This window comes from Phoenix dactylifera, chromosome 7, assembly GCF_051530095.1.
Source record: "Phoenix dactylifera cultivar Ajwa chromosome 7, Ajwa_hap1_PhDact_Kaust_v1.1, whole genome shotgun sequence".
Lineage (NCBI taxonomy): Eukaryota > Viridiplantae > Streptophyta > Magnoliopsida > Arecales > Arecaceae > Phoenix > Phoenix dactylifera.
The window spans coordinates 21,103,625-21,117,369 of NC_143196.1; the positions used below are offsets into that span (position 1 = coordinate 21,103,625).

Here is a 13,745-nt window from a genome sequence, read left to right on the forward strand (position 1 = left end):
TCATTATCAAAAAGTAGGGCATATAAGATAATAAACATTTTCCAAGATAAGTGTGATAAACATTGAAGAATACTTAAATATTTAAAGTGACATTTTTATTCATTAAACAAAATTGTAAACTTGAAGTATTGTGAAGTACATGTCGCAGAAACTAGATAGAAAGCACTTATCCTCTTAAACAAAGCACAATTCCTTTGAAGTTAAATTGAGATATTCATTAGAGATAATTGCTAAACACATTGTTGTCGGCGCCCCGCACCGGAACCCACTCACACCAGCGCTGCCACCGACGTCGGACAAGCAAGAGAGATACAAACGGATAAGCACTCTCTCGCTCCCTCGACTCCGGACTCAAGGATCACCTCTTCGCTCCGCCTACGAAGGGCAAAAGATTACCCCGTGGTATCAGTAGGATAAAACACTTGAGCACCGCAACGGATTATCAAAGATCAAAGGAAGAAGAAAGAAGAAAATAGCAAAGCAAACACAAAAAAATGTAACGAGGTTCAGCTACAAATAGCCTACGTCCTCCACCGCTCCAAATCTCAATAAGGATGAACTGATTACAGAGATAGCACACACCCGAACGATCACAAGCGATCGATCTACAAGAGATTCACACAGAATTCCCTTTGCACAAGAAGTAGGATTCCAATCCTCTTCTTCTCTAGAACCCTAGCCTCACAAACAAGAGTCTCTCTCAAATATTCGGCCAATAATCTTACCCTAGGGCTCTCATGAGTCCTATATATAGTCTCAAGACCTTCAGATGATCATAGCCGTCGAAACGCCACCAAAAACACCAAAAGAAAATCGTCCGTATGATTTTTCGCGAGCCCGAGTCGACTCAGCTGAAGTCCGAGTCGACTCTGGCACGTCTGAACAACTTCCAGTTTAACTGGCACGATCTCGAGTCGACTCCACTGTATCTCGAGTCGACTCGACGATGCTCCGAGTCGACTCGACTGTAGTTCGAGTCGACTCTGACAGTCCAGACAGAAACATGGTTTTTGCGGCTTTCTCCTCTCGGGTCGACTCGACAGACCTCGAGTCGACTCGACTGTTCCCGAGTCGACTCGACTGAAGCTCGAGTCGACTCTGACAGTCCGCCAGACAGAAAACTATGCAGAATTGATTTTCCTTCAATTCTCTTCATCACCAAAGGTCTCCACATACCCCAACAATCTCCCACTTGGAGACCTTGGGTATATCCTCTTGTTACTTGGCTCTCCTCTGTGCTCCCACTGAAACTAAATCATCCTAGTAAAATAGGTACGATGCCTCCTCAACGTCTTCAAGCATGAAGACCAGCAGAAGCTGAACAACTCCTCAGCTTCTCCACCGTGACGACCTTCGTCAACATATCTGCAGGATTCTGACTTGTATGAATCTTCTCCAACTTGACGAGTCCCTGCTCGAGCAATGACCTCACGAAGTGGTACCGTATGTCAATATGCTTCGTCCTTGAATGGAAAGCTGAATTCTTTGCCAGATGAATTGCACTTTGACTATCTAAATATAACATGCAATCCTTCTGTTCCTTCCCAAGCTCCTTCATCAAGACTTGAAGCCATATTAGTTCCTTGCACGCCTCTGTGGCTGCCACATACTCCGCCTCCGTAGTCGACAATGCAACAACTGGTTGCAACCTGAAAATCCAACTGACGGCTCCACTGCCCAAGGTGAACAAGTACCCTGTCGTGCTTCTCCTGCCGTCCAAGTCCCCTGCCATGTCTGAGTCCACATAGCCCTGTAACCGGATCTCAGAACCTCCATAGCACAATGACATGTGCTCAGTGCCTTTCAGATACCTCAGTATCCATTTGACTGCGCGCCAATGCTCCAAGCCTGGGCAGCTCATGAAGCGACTCACAACTCCCACTGCTTGAGCAATGTCTGGTCTCGTACACACCATAGCGTACATCAAGCTCCCCACTGCCGATGCATACGGGATTTTTGACATATTGAGCTCCTCCACCCGCGTCTTCGGACTTTGCCCTTTTGAGAGCTTAAAATGGGCACCCAGCGGTGTGCCAACAGGTTTGGCACCCTCCATGCAGAATCTCCTGAGTACTCGGCTGATGTACTCCGCCTGAGATAGTCTGAGGATATGTTTAGACCTATCTCTACTGATCCGCATCCCAAGGATCTGTTTTGCTGCTCCTAGATCCTTCATTGCAAATTTTCTTGACAGCTTCAGCTTCAATTTTGCAATCTCATGCATGCTAGCTCCTGCAACTAACATGTCATCAACATACAATAGCAAGATAATGTAAGATGTACCGAAGTTCCAGAAGTAGCAACAGTGATCCTCCTGACATCTCCTGTATCCTATCTCAAGCATGTAACTATCGAACTTGAGATACCATTGTCTGGGTGCCTGTTTCAAACCATAGAGGCTTTTCTTTAGTTTGCAGACTAAGTCACCCGTGCCAGCTGCAATGTATCCCTCCGGCTGCTGCATATATATCTCCTCATCGAGATCTCCGTGGAGAAAGGCCGTCTTCACATCAAGCTGCTCTAAGTGAAGATCCTCTACTGCCACCATGCTCAGCACCGCTCGAATAGTACTCATCTTGACTACAGGAGAAAAGATCTCTGTGAAGTCGATACCTGCTCTCTGCTGAAATCCTTTTACAACCAGCCTGGCCTTGTATCGCTTCTTCCCGCCTTGCTCTTCCTTCAGCCTGTAAACCCATTTGTTTGACAGTGCTTTCTTCCCCTTGGGCAGATCCACCAAATCCCACGTTTGATTCTGCTCCAATGACTTCATCTCATCATCCATGGCCAACTCCCACTCCTTCCTGGTATCAACCTCCAATGCCTCCGTGAAGCATTCAGGTTCGCCATTATCTGTGAGCAGCAAATAACTAAGAGTCCCATCATACCTTTGAGGAGGCTTCCCATGAGTACTACGAGTGGACCTTCTTAGTTGTGGAGGGGGTGCCAATGCTTCAGGTTCTTGCTCTGACTGAGTCTTCTGACCAGAATTTGTAGACTCCTCTTCAGGATCCACAAAACACGGCTCAATAGGTTTTGTTTCTGATTCAGTGCTCTGCTGCATTTTCTCATTGAATACCACATCATTACTACGAATGATCTTCTTGTGTTCGGGATCCCAAAGCCGGTACCCAAACTGTTGACCTCCGTATCCAACGAAAATACACTTCTTTGATTTGGCGTCTAGTTTGCTTCTTTGACTGGAATCAACATGGACATAACTGGTACAACCGAATACTCGTAAGTGCGCCAAATCAATCTTCTTCGCTGTCCATGCTTCCTCAGGAATCTCAAATTCAAGTTTCTTTGATGGCCCTCTGTTGATCAAGTAGGCAGCAGTGTTAACTGCTTCCGCCCAAAACTGCTATGGCAATCCAGCATGTATCCTCATACTCCTGGCACGCTCATTAATTGTTCTGTTCATCCTTTCAGCAACTCCATTTTGTTGTGGTGTTCCTGGAACTGTCCTTTGCCTGACGATCCCAGCATCTGCACAGTAGTCCTCAAACTCCCTGCTACAATACTCACCACCGTTGTCCGATCTCAGGCATTTCAACCTCTTTCCTGTCTCGAGTTCTACCATCACCTGCCATCTCCTGAAGACCCCAAATACCTCTGACTTGTGCTTCAAGAAGAACACCCAAAGCTTCCTGGTAGCATCATCAATAAAAGTAACATAGTACTGAGATCCACCAATGGAAGAAACTGGTGCAGGCCCCCACACGTCCGTGTGCACGAGATCTAGCTTTTCTTGCTTCCGAGGTTTACCTTCTTTGTTGAATGAAACACGCTTCTGCTTTGCGAGAACACAATCCTCACAGAAGTCCATCTCAACACTCCTGAGACCCTGCAGCTTTCCCAACTGGTGCATCACCTCCAGTCCCTGATAACTCATGTGCCCAAGTCTACAATGCCATAACTTGGTGTCCACATCTGCTGCAACAACTCCAATAGAGTTCTCCGTGCCGTTGGTGACATAAAGTGTCCCAACCTTCTTGCCACTAGCCACCGTCAACGAACCTCTGGATATCTTCCACTGATCAGCTGTGAAAGTAGCCTTGTACCCCTGGCTCGCCAACTGTCCAACAGAAATCAGATTCCTCTGCAGTTGAGGTACGTGCCGTACGTCCTCAAGCTCAAGTGAAGATCCAGAAACCAACTTCACTTCCGCGCTTCCCCTTCCTTGTATGGTGCAAGGCTCTCCATCCCCTAGGTAGACTTTGCCAAAGTCTCCCTTCTCATATCCTTCAAGAAGCTTCCGTTGGGATGTAGCATGGAAAGACGCGCCCGAGTCTATCACCCAAGACTCGTCACAGGTAGACAAAGATAGAACGAGGGCATCCATATCACCGTCTTCAGCAAGATTTGCCAGATCCTTGCTGACTCCTTCGGTGTGGTCGCCTTGCTTCCCTTTAGGAGATTTGCAATCCCTCCTAAAGTGCCCCGTCTTCCCGCAGTTCCAGCACTTCGCTCCCTTGTTCTGAGGTGCTCGAGACCTGCTGGATCTCAACTTCGAGTCGCTTCGAAATCGACCGTCCTTCTTTTGTCTTCCCCGGTCAGAGGTGTTTAGTGCACTTCCAGACGACTCCGTAGCTCCAGAAGATTTCCTTCTTGCTTCTTCACTCAGAAGCACTCCCACAACGTCATCAAAAATCAACTTCCCCGTTGCCGAAGAGTTGCTCACCGCCATCACCAGGCCCTCCCAGCTATCAGGCAATCCGGAGAGAATTAGCAATGCCCGAATCTCATCGTCAAAACTAATCTCCACTGACTCCAACTGGGCCGTGAGTCCATTGAACTCGTTGAGGTATTCTACTATGCTGCCGCCATTTTTCATACGAAGATTAAACAACCTCTTCATGAGAAATACCTTGTTTGATGCTGAGGGTTTCTCGTACATCCGCGACAATGTTGCCATCAACTCCATCGTCGTCTTCTCGTTTTTGATGTTGAATGCCACTTGGGATGCAAGTGACAATCTGATGGTGCCGAGCGTCTTCCGATCGAGGACCTCCCAGTCTTCATCGGACATCTTCTCTGGTTTCTTTGCTCTACCTCCAAGAGGTAAATAGAGATCCTTCTGGTAAAGGTAATCTTCTATTTGCATCTTCCAAAATCCGAAGTTCGTGCCATTGAACTTCTCAATTCGCAACTTCCCTTCATCCGCCATTGCAGAATAACCAATAGCTCTGATACCAATTGTTGTCGGCGCCCCGCACCGGAACTCACTCACACCAGCGCCGCCACCGACGTCGGACAAGCAAGAGAGATACAAACGGATAAGCACTCTCTCGCTCCCTCGACTCCGGACTCAAGGATCACCTTTTCGCTCCGCCTACGAAGGGCAAAAGATTACCCCGTGGTATCAGTAGGATAAAACACTTGAGCACCGCAACGGATTATCAAAGATCAAAGGAAGAAGAAGGAAGAAAATAGCAAAGCAAACACAAAAAAATGTAACGAGGTTCAGCTACAAATAGCCTACGTCCTCCACCGCTCCAAATCTCAATAAGGATGAACTGATTACAGAGATAGCACACACCCGAACGATCACAAGCGATCGATCTACAAGAGATTCACACAGAATTCCCTTTGTACAAGAAGTAGGATTCCAATCCTCTTCTTCTCTAGAACCCTAGCCTCACAAACAAGAGTCTCTCTCAAATATTCGGCCAATAATCTTACCCTAGGGCTCTCATGAGTCCTATATATAGTCTCAAGACCTTCAGATGATCATAGCCGTCGAAACGCCACCAAAAACACCAAAAGAAAATCGTCCGTACGATTTTTCGCGAGCCCGAGTCGACTCGGCTGAAGTCCGAGTCGACTCTGGCACGTCTGAACAACTTCCAGTTTAACTGGCACGATCTCGAGTCGACTCCACTGTATCTCGAGTCGACTCGACGATGCTCCGAGTCGACTCGACTGTAGTTCGAGTCGACTCTGACAGTCCAGACAGAAACATGGTTTTTGCGGCTTTCTCCTCTCGGGTCGACTCGACAGACATCGAGTCGACTCGACTGACCTCGAGTCGACTCGACTGTTCCCGAGTCGACTCGACTGAAGCTCGAGTCGACTCCGACAGTCCGCCAGACAGAAAACTATGCAGAATTGATTTTCCTTCAATTCTCTTCATCACCAAAGGTCTCCACATACCCCAACACACATGTCATTTGAATTCAAACTATAATCATCCAAATAAATATTACTTGAAGTAAAATAGTAAGATTTCATTAAGAAACAGAGTTAAGTACAAGTGAGAGTCTTTCAACCTGTGATGTATAAGAGTTTGGTACAATTCAAAAAAACTTAGGAATCTATACAAAAAGGGATGACAAGGAAAGATCCTAAGTTCTAGGTTCATTTGATTGATCAGAGGAAGATGAGGATGAGGGTGATCCACGATAGGGGCAATGGATAGTTGATCTTTTAGTTCCAGTCCTAGTAGGAGGAGAACGAGGTGGATGAGAAGGACCAGGTTAATGGGCTTGATTGGCTCTCAGTTCCCTAGTAAAGCAACCGATAATATCCACCATAATAGAAGCCAAGGTGGTGAGAGATTCTATCAAGTGCCTTGTTTCACTCTGAACTTTTTTGAGCATTCCCATAATTTGTTCATCGATCCTTTGAGCATTTACAGTGAAATTGCTGATCTCTCTTCTGATGGATGCTTGCAAGTTTTTGGTCTCCCTCTCAACATCTGCCCATCTTCTGTGCTAACTAGCCACCAAGAAACGAATGTTAGAGATATCATTCCTCAATTCTGCAACCATTTGTGTCAATGATGATACATAGGGCTCCAATCTCTGGTCCATCGGTAGAGTGATATGCGGTGACTTAGAGAGCTGCTGCTCTCTTTAACCAGTGAATCCAGAGCTCATCAATCCAGCCAATACTTGTTAATTATGGTCTACAACTGATCCTCATCCAATCTAATAGTGTGACTTGAGTTGCTCTATGGATGTGCTGGCTAGAAATCAAAAGAAGCCATGAAGTCCTCATGTTTAAGCTCTTCAGCAGTATGCATTTCTATAGGAGCAGGTGGCTCAGCATATTCTTCTGTAGAGGCTGTAGGCTCACTTGGTCCAACTTTTGTATCTTCATTATGTCTGCCACCTCCACCTCTTCTCACCATATGACCGTTAATCTTAGAGTAACTTATTCGATGTAGGGACTAGTCCTTATAGGTGTCAGTGTGCAGCAGTGCTCTTGAGGTTTTCTCTTCAAACACTACTCTTTGTTCCATGAATACTAAGGACAAAATCATGCCGTAAGGCAAAGAAGCATTCGACCTGGTTGTTGCCTCATGAATATGCCGGAACATGAGAGAGGGCAGGTTCAAAAGAGGACTCACCCTGAGCACATGGTACATCACTAAGATGTCTCTCTCCGAGAAAAAATCAAATCTTTCAATCTTGGAGAAAAAAATTCTACTGATCACATGGTGTAGAAGCCTCATTTCGACTAATAGTTGGGTTGCAGTAACTTCTTCTATTTTATTCACTTCCACTCTTTCCAAGTTGAGCTGCAATCCCAACCGACGATCTTCTAGATAATCATTTGAGGGCCCACTGGTTGGCATATGCAGCAATCTTCCCAGGCTTGGAATATCCAACTGAATGTGGGTTCCTCTCATAGTGGACTCAAGTTTCCAATTCCAAACCTCACATTCCTATAGAATTCTCTAAGTTGGGATAAGTAGGAAGGTCAAGTGAACACATAGAGTCCCAACCCATCTCCCCCAACTTGCTTCCAATCGAGAAGTTTTCTCGCTCCAGGAAATCAAAATCAATTTTTCGTCCTTGCTCAAATTAGTTCTTTCTAAAGAATAGCCTCCGTCCTTGCTCAAATTCATTAACGATTTATTTGGACTTGCAACGTGTCAAATGGAATGTAGTACAAAGGTCACATGAAATTTCTTTTCTTAGCTAGAGTATAACCCTGAGGAGAAACAATGAAAACTCTACAAATGAACATCTTATATAGCTCTTTCAGATTCTCTGTTTTCTTCCTGCTACTAATAGGCTATCCAGATACGTCCAAAATTGATCGGTACCCCTTTGAATATACTCTTTTTGATTATTCAGTGCGTTTCCTGCTACACCACTGGAATTTTTCTACAGTTTTTATCTTCTTTTCTAACTTAAGAGGCTGTAATGTTCGTCCACATGGATAGCTTCTGACCTTGCGAACTGGAGACAGTAATTAACAAAAAGCACATAATTTGTACAAGGACCAGACTCAATGTCTTTTTTTTATTCTCTGTTTTTTTCTTTCTAATAAGTAAGGTGGTTTCATTGAGTAGAGTATTTGTACAAGGACCGCCTGGACCATAGGGATACAAGGAAGCAACTCAACAGTAAGGGGCTGAGGAACCCCGGACAAGCCCAACATACACTCCATGAATACCTAAAATGGAGGGCCTGACTCAATATGTTTAAAACTAGAGATTTTGCTATCCTTCCTGCGCAAAATGTACTTGGAAAAATTCAGGAAAAGCACAATGTGAATGTTGATAAAGGCCTAATAAAACCTCTTATGAGTAATCAATAATTACTCCATATGCCAAACAATGTCAATTTCTGAAACTTAAAATTTCTGGCATAGCAAAAGGACTTTGAATCATTAAATTAAATTCGTGGAGTGTTGAGGGTACATAAATTGTTCCCAGGAATTAACACCAAATGTACTAACCACCCAATATGACTAATACAACAAAAATGGCTGAGCCACTTTCTTTAATCAAATATTGCTCAAAATTATCCAAGATATGCCATTTGAACATAGCCCTAATCTAAGACCAACATAGGCCAGAAACATCGTAGTACAAGATCAATAATAGCTTGCCAGATCCTCATGTACAAGGATGAACCGTTCTATCTGAATGGAAGTAGTAGATATGCCAAAGCTACCATTCATCTTGATCAACCAGCTTGAGGCCCCAGCTCATGTCTTCACAATGCCTCACATGTGGGACTAGGGCACCTGTATCGACACCTCTCTTCGCTTGGCAGTCATAAAAGGGAGGGGCATGAAAACAAGGCTCCATCGACATGACTCTGCGGCAGGGAGGGTCAGGTACTGTCTGGTTTTCAGGCTTGAACATAATCCATGGCTTTAGACCACCAAGACCTTGAGCTACATACCCAAATGCCGACCAGGCGCTCGTCACCAACACATCAGTCAAACTCAAGAGATACATCTCCGCCCATGCTTTCATGTTGTGCATTTGCTTTTCTGTCTGCTGGTACTCTTCATGGCTTGGTTGATAGACACTGATAATTTCGCCTGTGACAGTTGGGTGCTCCCAGTACATGTTTCTGATTTTTTCGTAGTATCCAGAGTTCAAAGAAGTCATAAGAACTGCTTTTGATCTTACAGTTGGAGTTGAAACTAGGGATTTGTGGGCACTGATATCAGGCAATAGATTTTCCTTCAGGGAACATCCAAGAATCTGATCTAACACATGCTGAAATGGACCGGTACCTGTATCGAAGACTCTGATCTGGATGCCCACCTTTTCTTCTGCCTTAGCTAGATAAGATTCATAGTACCTGGTAATCAAACCCCATATCAGGTTTCTGGGATGGAAAAGATAACGTCCCAAATGATGGAAAACAGTGTCTTTCTCAGGGAAGAGCTGATTAAGTTCTTCGTATCTTGGAATCAGAAAGAGGGATGGCACAAAGTAGTTATCTGATTTCAACAGCAGCCAAGGGATCTTTTGAAGGACTTGTTGGTCATCTTCACAGAAGAAAAGCTTATCAAAGTCACCATAATCATGGTCAAGGTGGAGATAAACATAAGCAGGTAGTGATCCTGTTGAAGCTCCATCATCGCTGTTACTGATCACCTTTCTTTCCAGCAAGTTTCCATAACTCTGAGGAGCTTTAATATCAAAGCTCTCAAACTGGCTAACAGGAAAATCCAAGGGTAGAAGCCAGGAGCTTTCAGGAAATGGTTCACAAAAGAGGTCAGCCATATCAGCACCTCTGTCAATAAGTAAGACCCTGTTTGTAAGGAGAGCATAAAGAAATGCTGAAGCAAGAGTTAGTATTCTGTTCCCTAACCCGCTATATGATATCCATACCACATAATTGCATTCTGCAGTCTCAACACTCTGACCAGACTTCAACTGTTCCACAGCTTTGTTGTACAATTCAGTTTTCGGGCCACACTTTTTTTGGAGAGCTTCATGCTTTCGCAGCCTTTCCAACAAATATGGAGAAGGTAAGTAAGGTGATTCTTTACGGTACAGTACAGCCTGATACCTACTTAGACAGGATTCTTCATCAAATCCAGCAGTCAGCAGGCCACCAAGAAGTTTGTCCTTTCGCATGCTAGAGGATGCAGAGGATCCATTTTCTGAACCTAATAATTGCAGACATTTAAAGGCACTTACATAAGCTATTTGAACATGGAGACATCTTTCAGACAGATCTAATAAAACCAAAAGGCCTTGTAGGTGACAGCAATTGAGTAGTTACAAGGGAATTTCGAATTCATATAAGAACAAGAAGACCTTGGGACTATCAGATGATTAGCAATTAATGACTTGAACATATTTAGGGCCTGTTAGTATGGAGGCAGTCTGAAGTGAGTGAAAGGGATTGGGGGTATTACAAAAACAAGTCAGAAAAGGCCACAGGGTTCCACAATACCGAGAACTTGTAGGAACTGGGAACCTTAAAAAAGGTTCCAATGTCCACAAATCTTGAAACTTCCAGATCTGGAACCTCCCCATTCTCGCATGTTTCACCCCTCATGGCATTGCTTTCTCGGCTAGATGCACTCATAAGGGGGATGAGCACACATAGTCATGAAAAAATAGCATAAAGCATGCAACTAAGAATCTAGACAAGATATAAATTACATACAATAAGTAATTATGCCAATATGCTTCAATGCTTGCAGCTATAAATACATATGTGTGGAAGTCCATGTGTGGAAAATCAAGTATATGTGCTCCAAATATGCATGTTTGTGTATGAATGTGCACAGTTGCAGGATCTGTGTACAAAGAGATATGGCAACCCAGCAAAAGGATGTAAGACTTCTCCAATCCACATTTAATTTGGAGAAATAAATATTAATATAGGAAATAAAAAAGAGTGAAGGAGCAAAGCTAGAAATCTGTGGGGAGGACATATGCAGGAGAACTGGATTTGACTTGGTAGAGGCCACCAAAAATAGTAAATCAGTTATTACTTGCCTGGCAGGTACTATTGCTATAAGAATCTAGACAGGTAAGGCACTTCAAGGTCAAAATATTGATTAATATTTGAAAGCACGACAAGAGATGGCTGTGAAAATTGAATTACGCTAGGCATGAACCCACCGAAAGAGTACTACCTCATAGGTTTTAAATACAGTATCTAAACATATTTTACTATGGTGTCATCAGTGTGAAAGACATGTATCCGTGAAACTATTTTTCCTGGATATCAATATACTGTTGTTAAGTTCTGAGGTTTTATATTCATCTTACTCTAAACTACATTTGCATGCCTAGTGATACATGCACATGCATATCTTTAGATAGCAACTTCATGTTCATACTCAAAGAATTATGTTTCATCGTTCTTATGCATATGTAAGAGCAAAACTCAAACATAAGATATGAAATCGAGTACAACAAATTAAATAATTATCATGAGTTGACTCATGCCAAAAAGTGTCTTACTTACCCCATATAGCAAACATTTTTATTTCCATGTCAAAGCCATCTAAAACTCATAACAATGTATCTGTTATTTCTTAAGTATATTTTATAATTCATGAATTTGGTTTAGTATCTAGCTGGTTAGATGTCCTAAAAGGTAAAAGAAAAATACTCATTTCCTTGCCATCCTGTTCATAAATTATGGATCCCTTTCACAAAGGATTCTACAATGTTCAATTTTTCTTAAAAAACAATGGTATTAGAAGGACGCTAATATGTGTATAATGCTGGTATCTTGGTCAGGTAGTAGAATCCAGCTAACGTATGGCAAAAATAGGTACTTTTGAGTTTATGGGGATCATGAAACCATCTCAGTCGAAATGTAAAAGGTAAAGAGCATTGCATTACTTTAGATTTTTTAGAAAGTATAAAGTGTATCCAAACAATCACATCAGGATTTCTGGAATTGAATAAGTTCATATCTTAATCTATCGTAGAAGATAGAAATGAAAAGCATGTGCCAGGGCTCATAATTCCACTACCAATACAACTTATAAACAGGCTCTTGCATTCCTCCACAAATGCGCACACAACAAAGGAGACACATCCAGTAACAAGCTTACAGAAATGCAGATCAAAGTGAACATCTATCAACTTCTCATCAGACAACAAATGGCTCTCCCACAAAATACACATTGAGTTACAAGCATACAGAAGTCCAGAGAACATAAGTCCAGAGAAAAGAAGTGTGCGACATCTAATGCAGTACACTAAGGAAGGTATAAATTCTTGGTTTTGCAAGATGGATTTGTACTATAATCTACTTCAATACTATCATCCTAAACACATTATGAACACAAAGCAATGCACCGAGACAGCATTCAAACTGGAGATACTTCATGACGCAATACAGCTCGAAGTACCGATGAAGCAATTCTCACTATTGGAAAAGCTATCAAATTTCTAGTTCTCAAACCAAAATTTTATCTAACGTACATAAACCTATGAGCTTCAATTTGGAAAAGAGGGGGAAAAGAAACACAACTTTCTAATTTTCTCTCTTTCTCTTAACAGATCCACTAAATTTTAGATGGAAAAGAGAAACTCTTGGCATGAAAGCCACAGAATTCGCGAAAGAAACAAGAAAATCCATAACCAACAAACCAATCTAATTAAAATGGCAAATATTCTTCTCAAAATCACAAAAGAAACATACCAAACTGTTAGAAGAAGAAAGAAGAAATGGTGGGGACCAGTACCTTCTCTTGCTATTATTTCAACTTCTCCCTTTCCTTGGACTCCTCCGACTCCGCGAAGCCGATCGAGCGACAAGCTCCGGAAGGCACCGGAGACGACCAACAGGAGCATCAAGCAGACGAACAGGATCATTATGGGCCTGAGGAAACCGGAGGCCGGCCTCTTCTCCGCACCGTGTCGAGAAGCCCCATTGCTCTCCGGATCGAAGGGGCCGGCCGGAGACGATTGCTGCCTCCGGATCCGCTTCATATCCATCACCAGCTCTCTTCAGAGGATGCGGGCATCGATTTTGGCAGGGAATTTCCCAAGGGAAATCAAGACGGACAAAAGCGGTCTGGAATCTGACAGTCAGCAGACACAATGTTAAAGAGCAGCAGGGTTGCTTTGGTTTACTGGCCAATCTTTTTCCATGTACAGTATCTGTGAGGTGTGAAATAATTAAATAACTAGCAGACACCTGCACGATTGCGGGAATGCAATTTTTTCTCTATTTTCTGATTATATTTAAATTTAATATAGACTCAATTAGAAAAAAGAGATGTAAAAGCCCTCTTTATGTACGAAATTTTTGGCACAAGAATTGATAACACAAATTGAATAAAACATAGCAGACCCCAGAGGTTAATTATTTTCTACAATAAAATTGTGATATTAATATTATGATACACTTTTGCTATACAAAATACTAATAATATTGCATCTAAAAGATATATGATGCAACTTACCAGTTGATTAATAGTTGTACCTTTTTTTTTTTTGGCTTAGGATAAAAGGGGAAGGGGGGAGGAAGGGATAAGCCCACCCCCGCGTAGTAGCCTTCACTGGG

The 13,745-nt window shown here is 43.0% G+C and overlaps 1 protein-coding gene across 1 annotated transcript; it reads right to left on the reverse strand.

Moving 5' to 3' along the window:
• Window positions 1–8,595: 8,595 nt before the first annotated feature.
• LOC103697228 (galactoside 2-alpha-L-fucosyltransferase-like) lies at window positions 8,596–13,334 on the reverse strand. The gene is made up of 2 exons (XM_008779047.5): window positions 12,922–13,334; window positions 8,596–10,371 (listed from the first exon to the last, which is right to left on the reverse strand). Exons 1-2 carry the CDS (start codon window positions 13,172–13,174, stop codon window positions 8,909–8,911), a joined length of 1,716 nt encoding a protein of 571 aa, XP_008777269.4. The 5' UTR covers window positions 13,175–13,334; the 3' UTR covers window positions 8,596–8,908.
• Window positions 13,335–13,745: the final 411 nt, after the last annotated feature.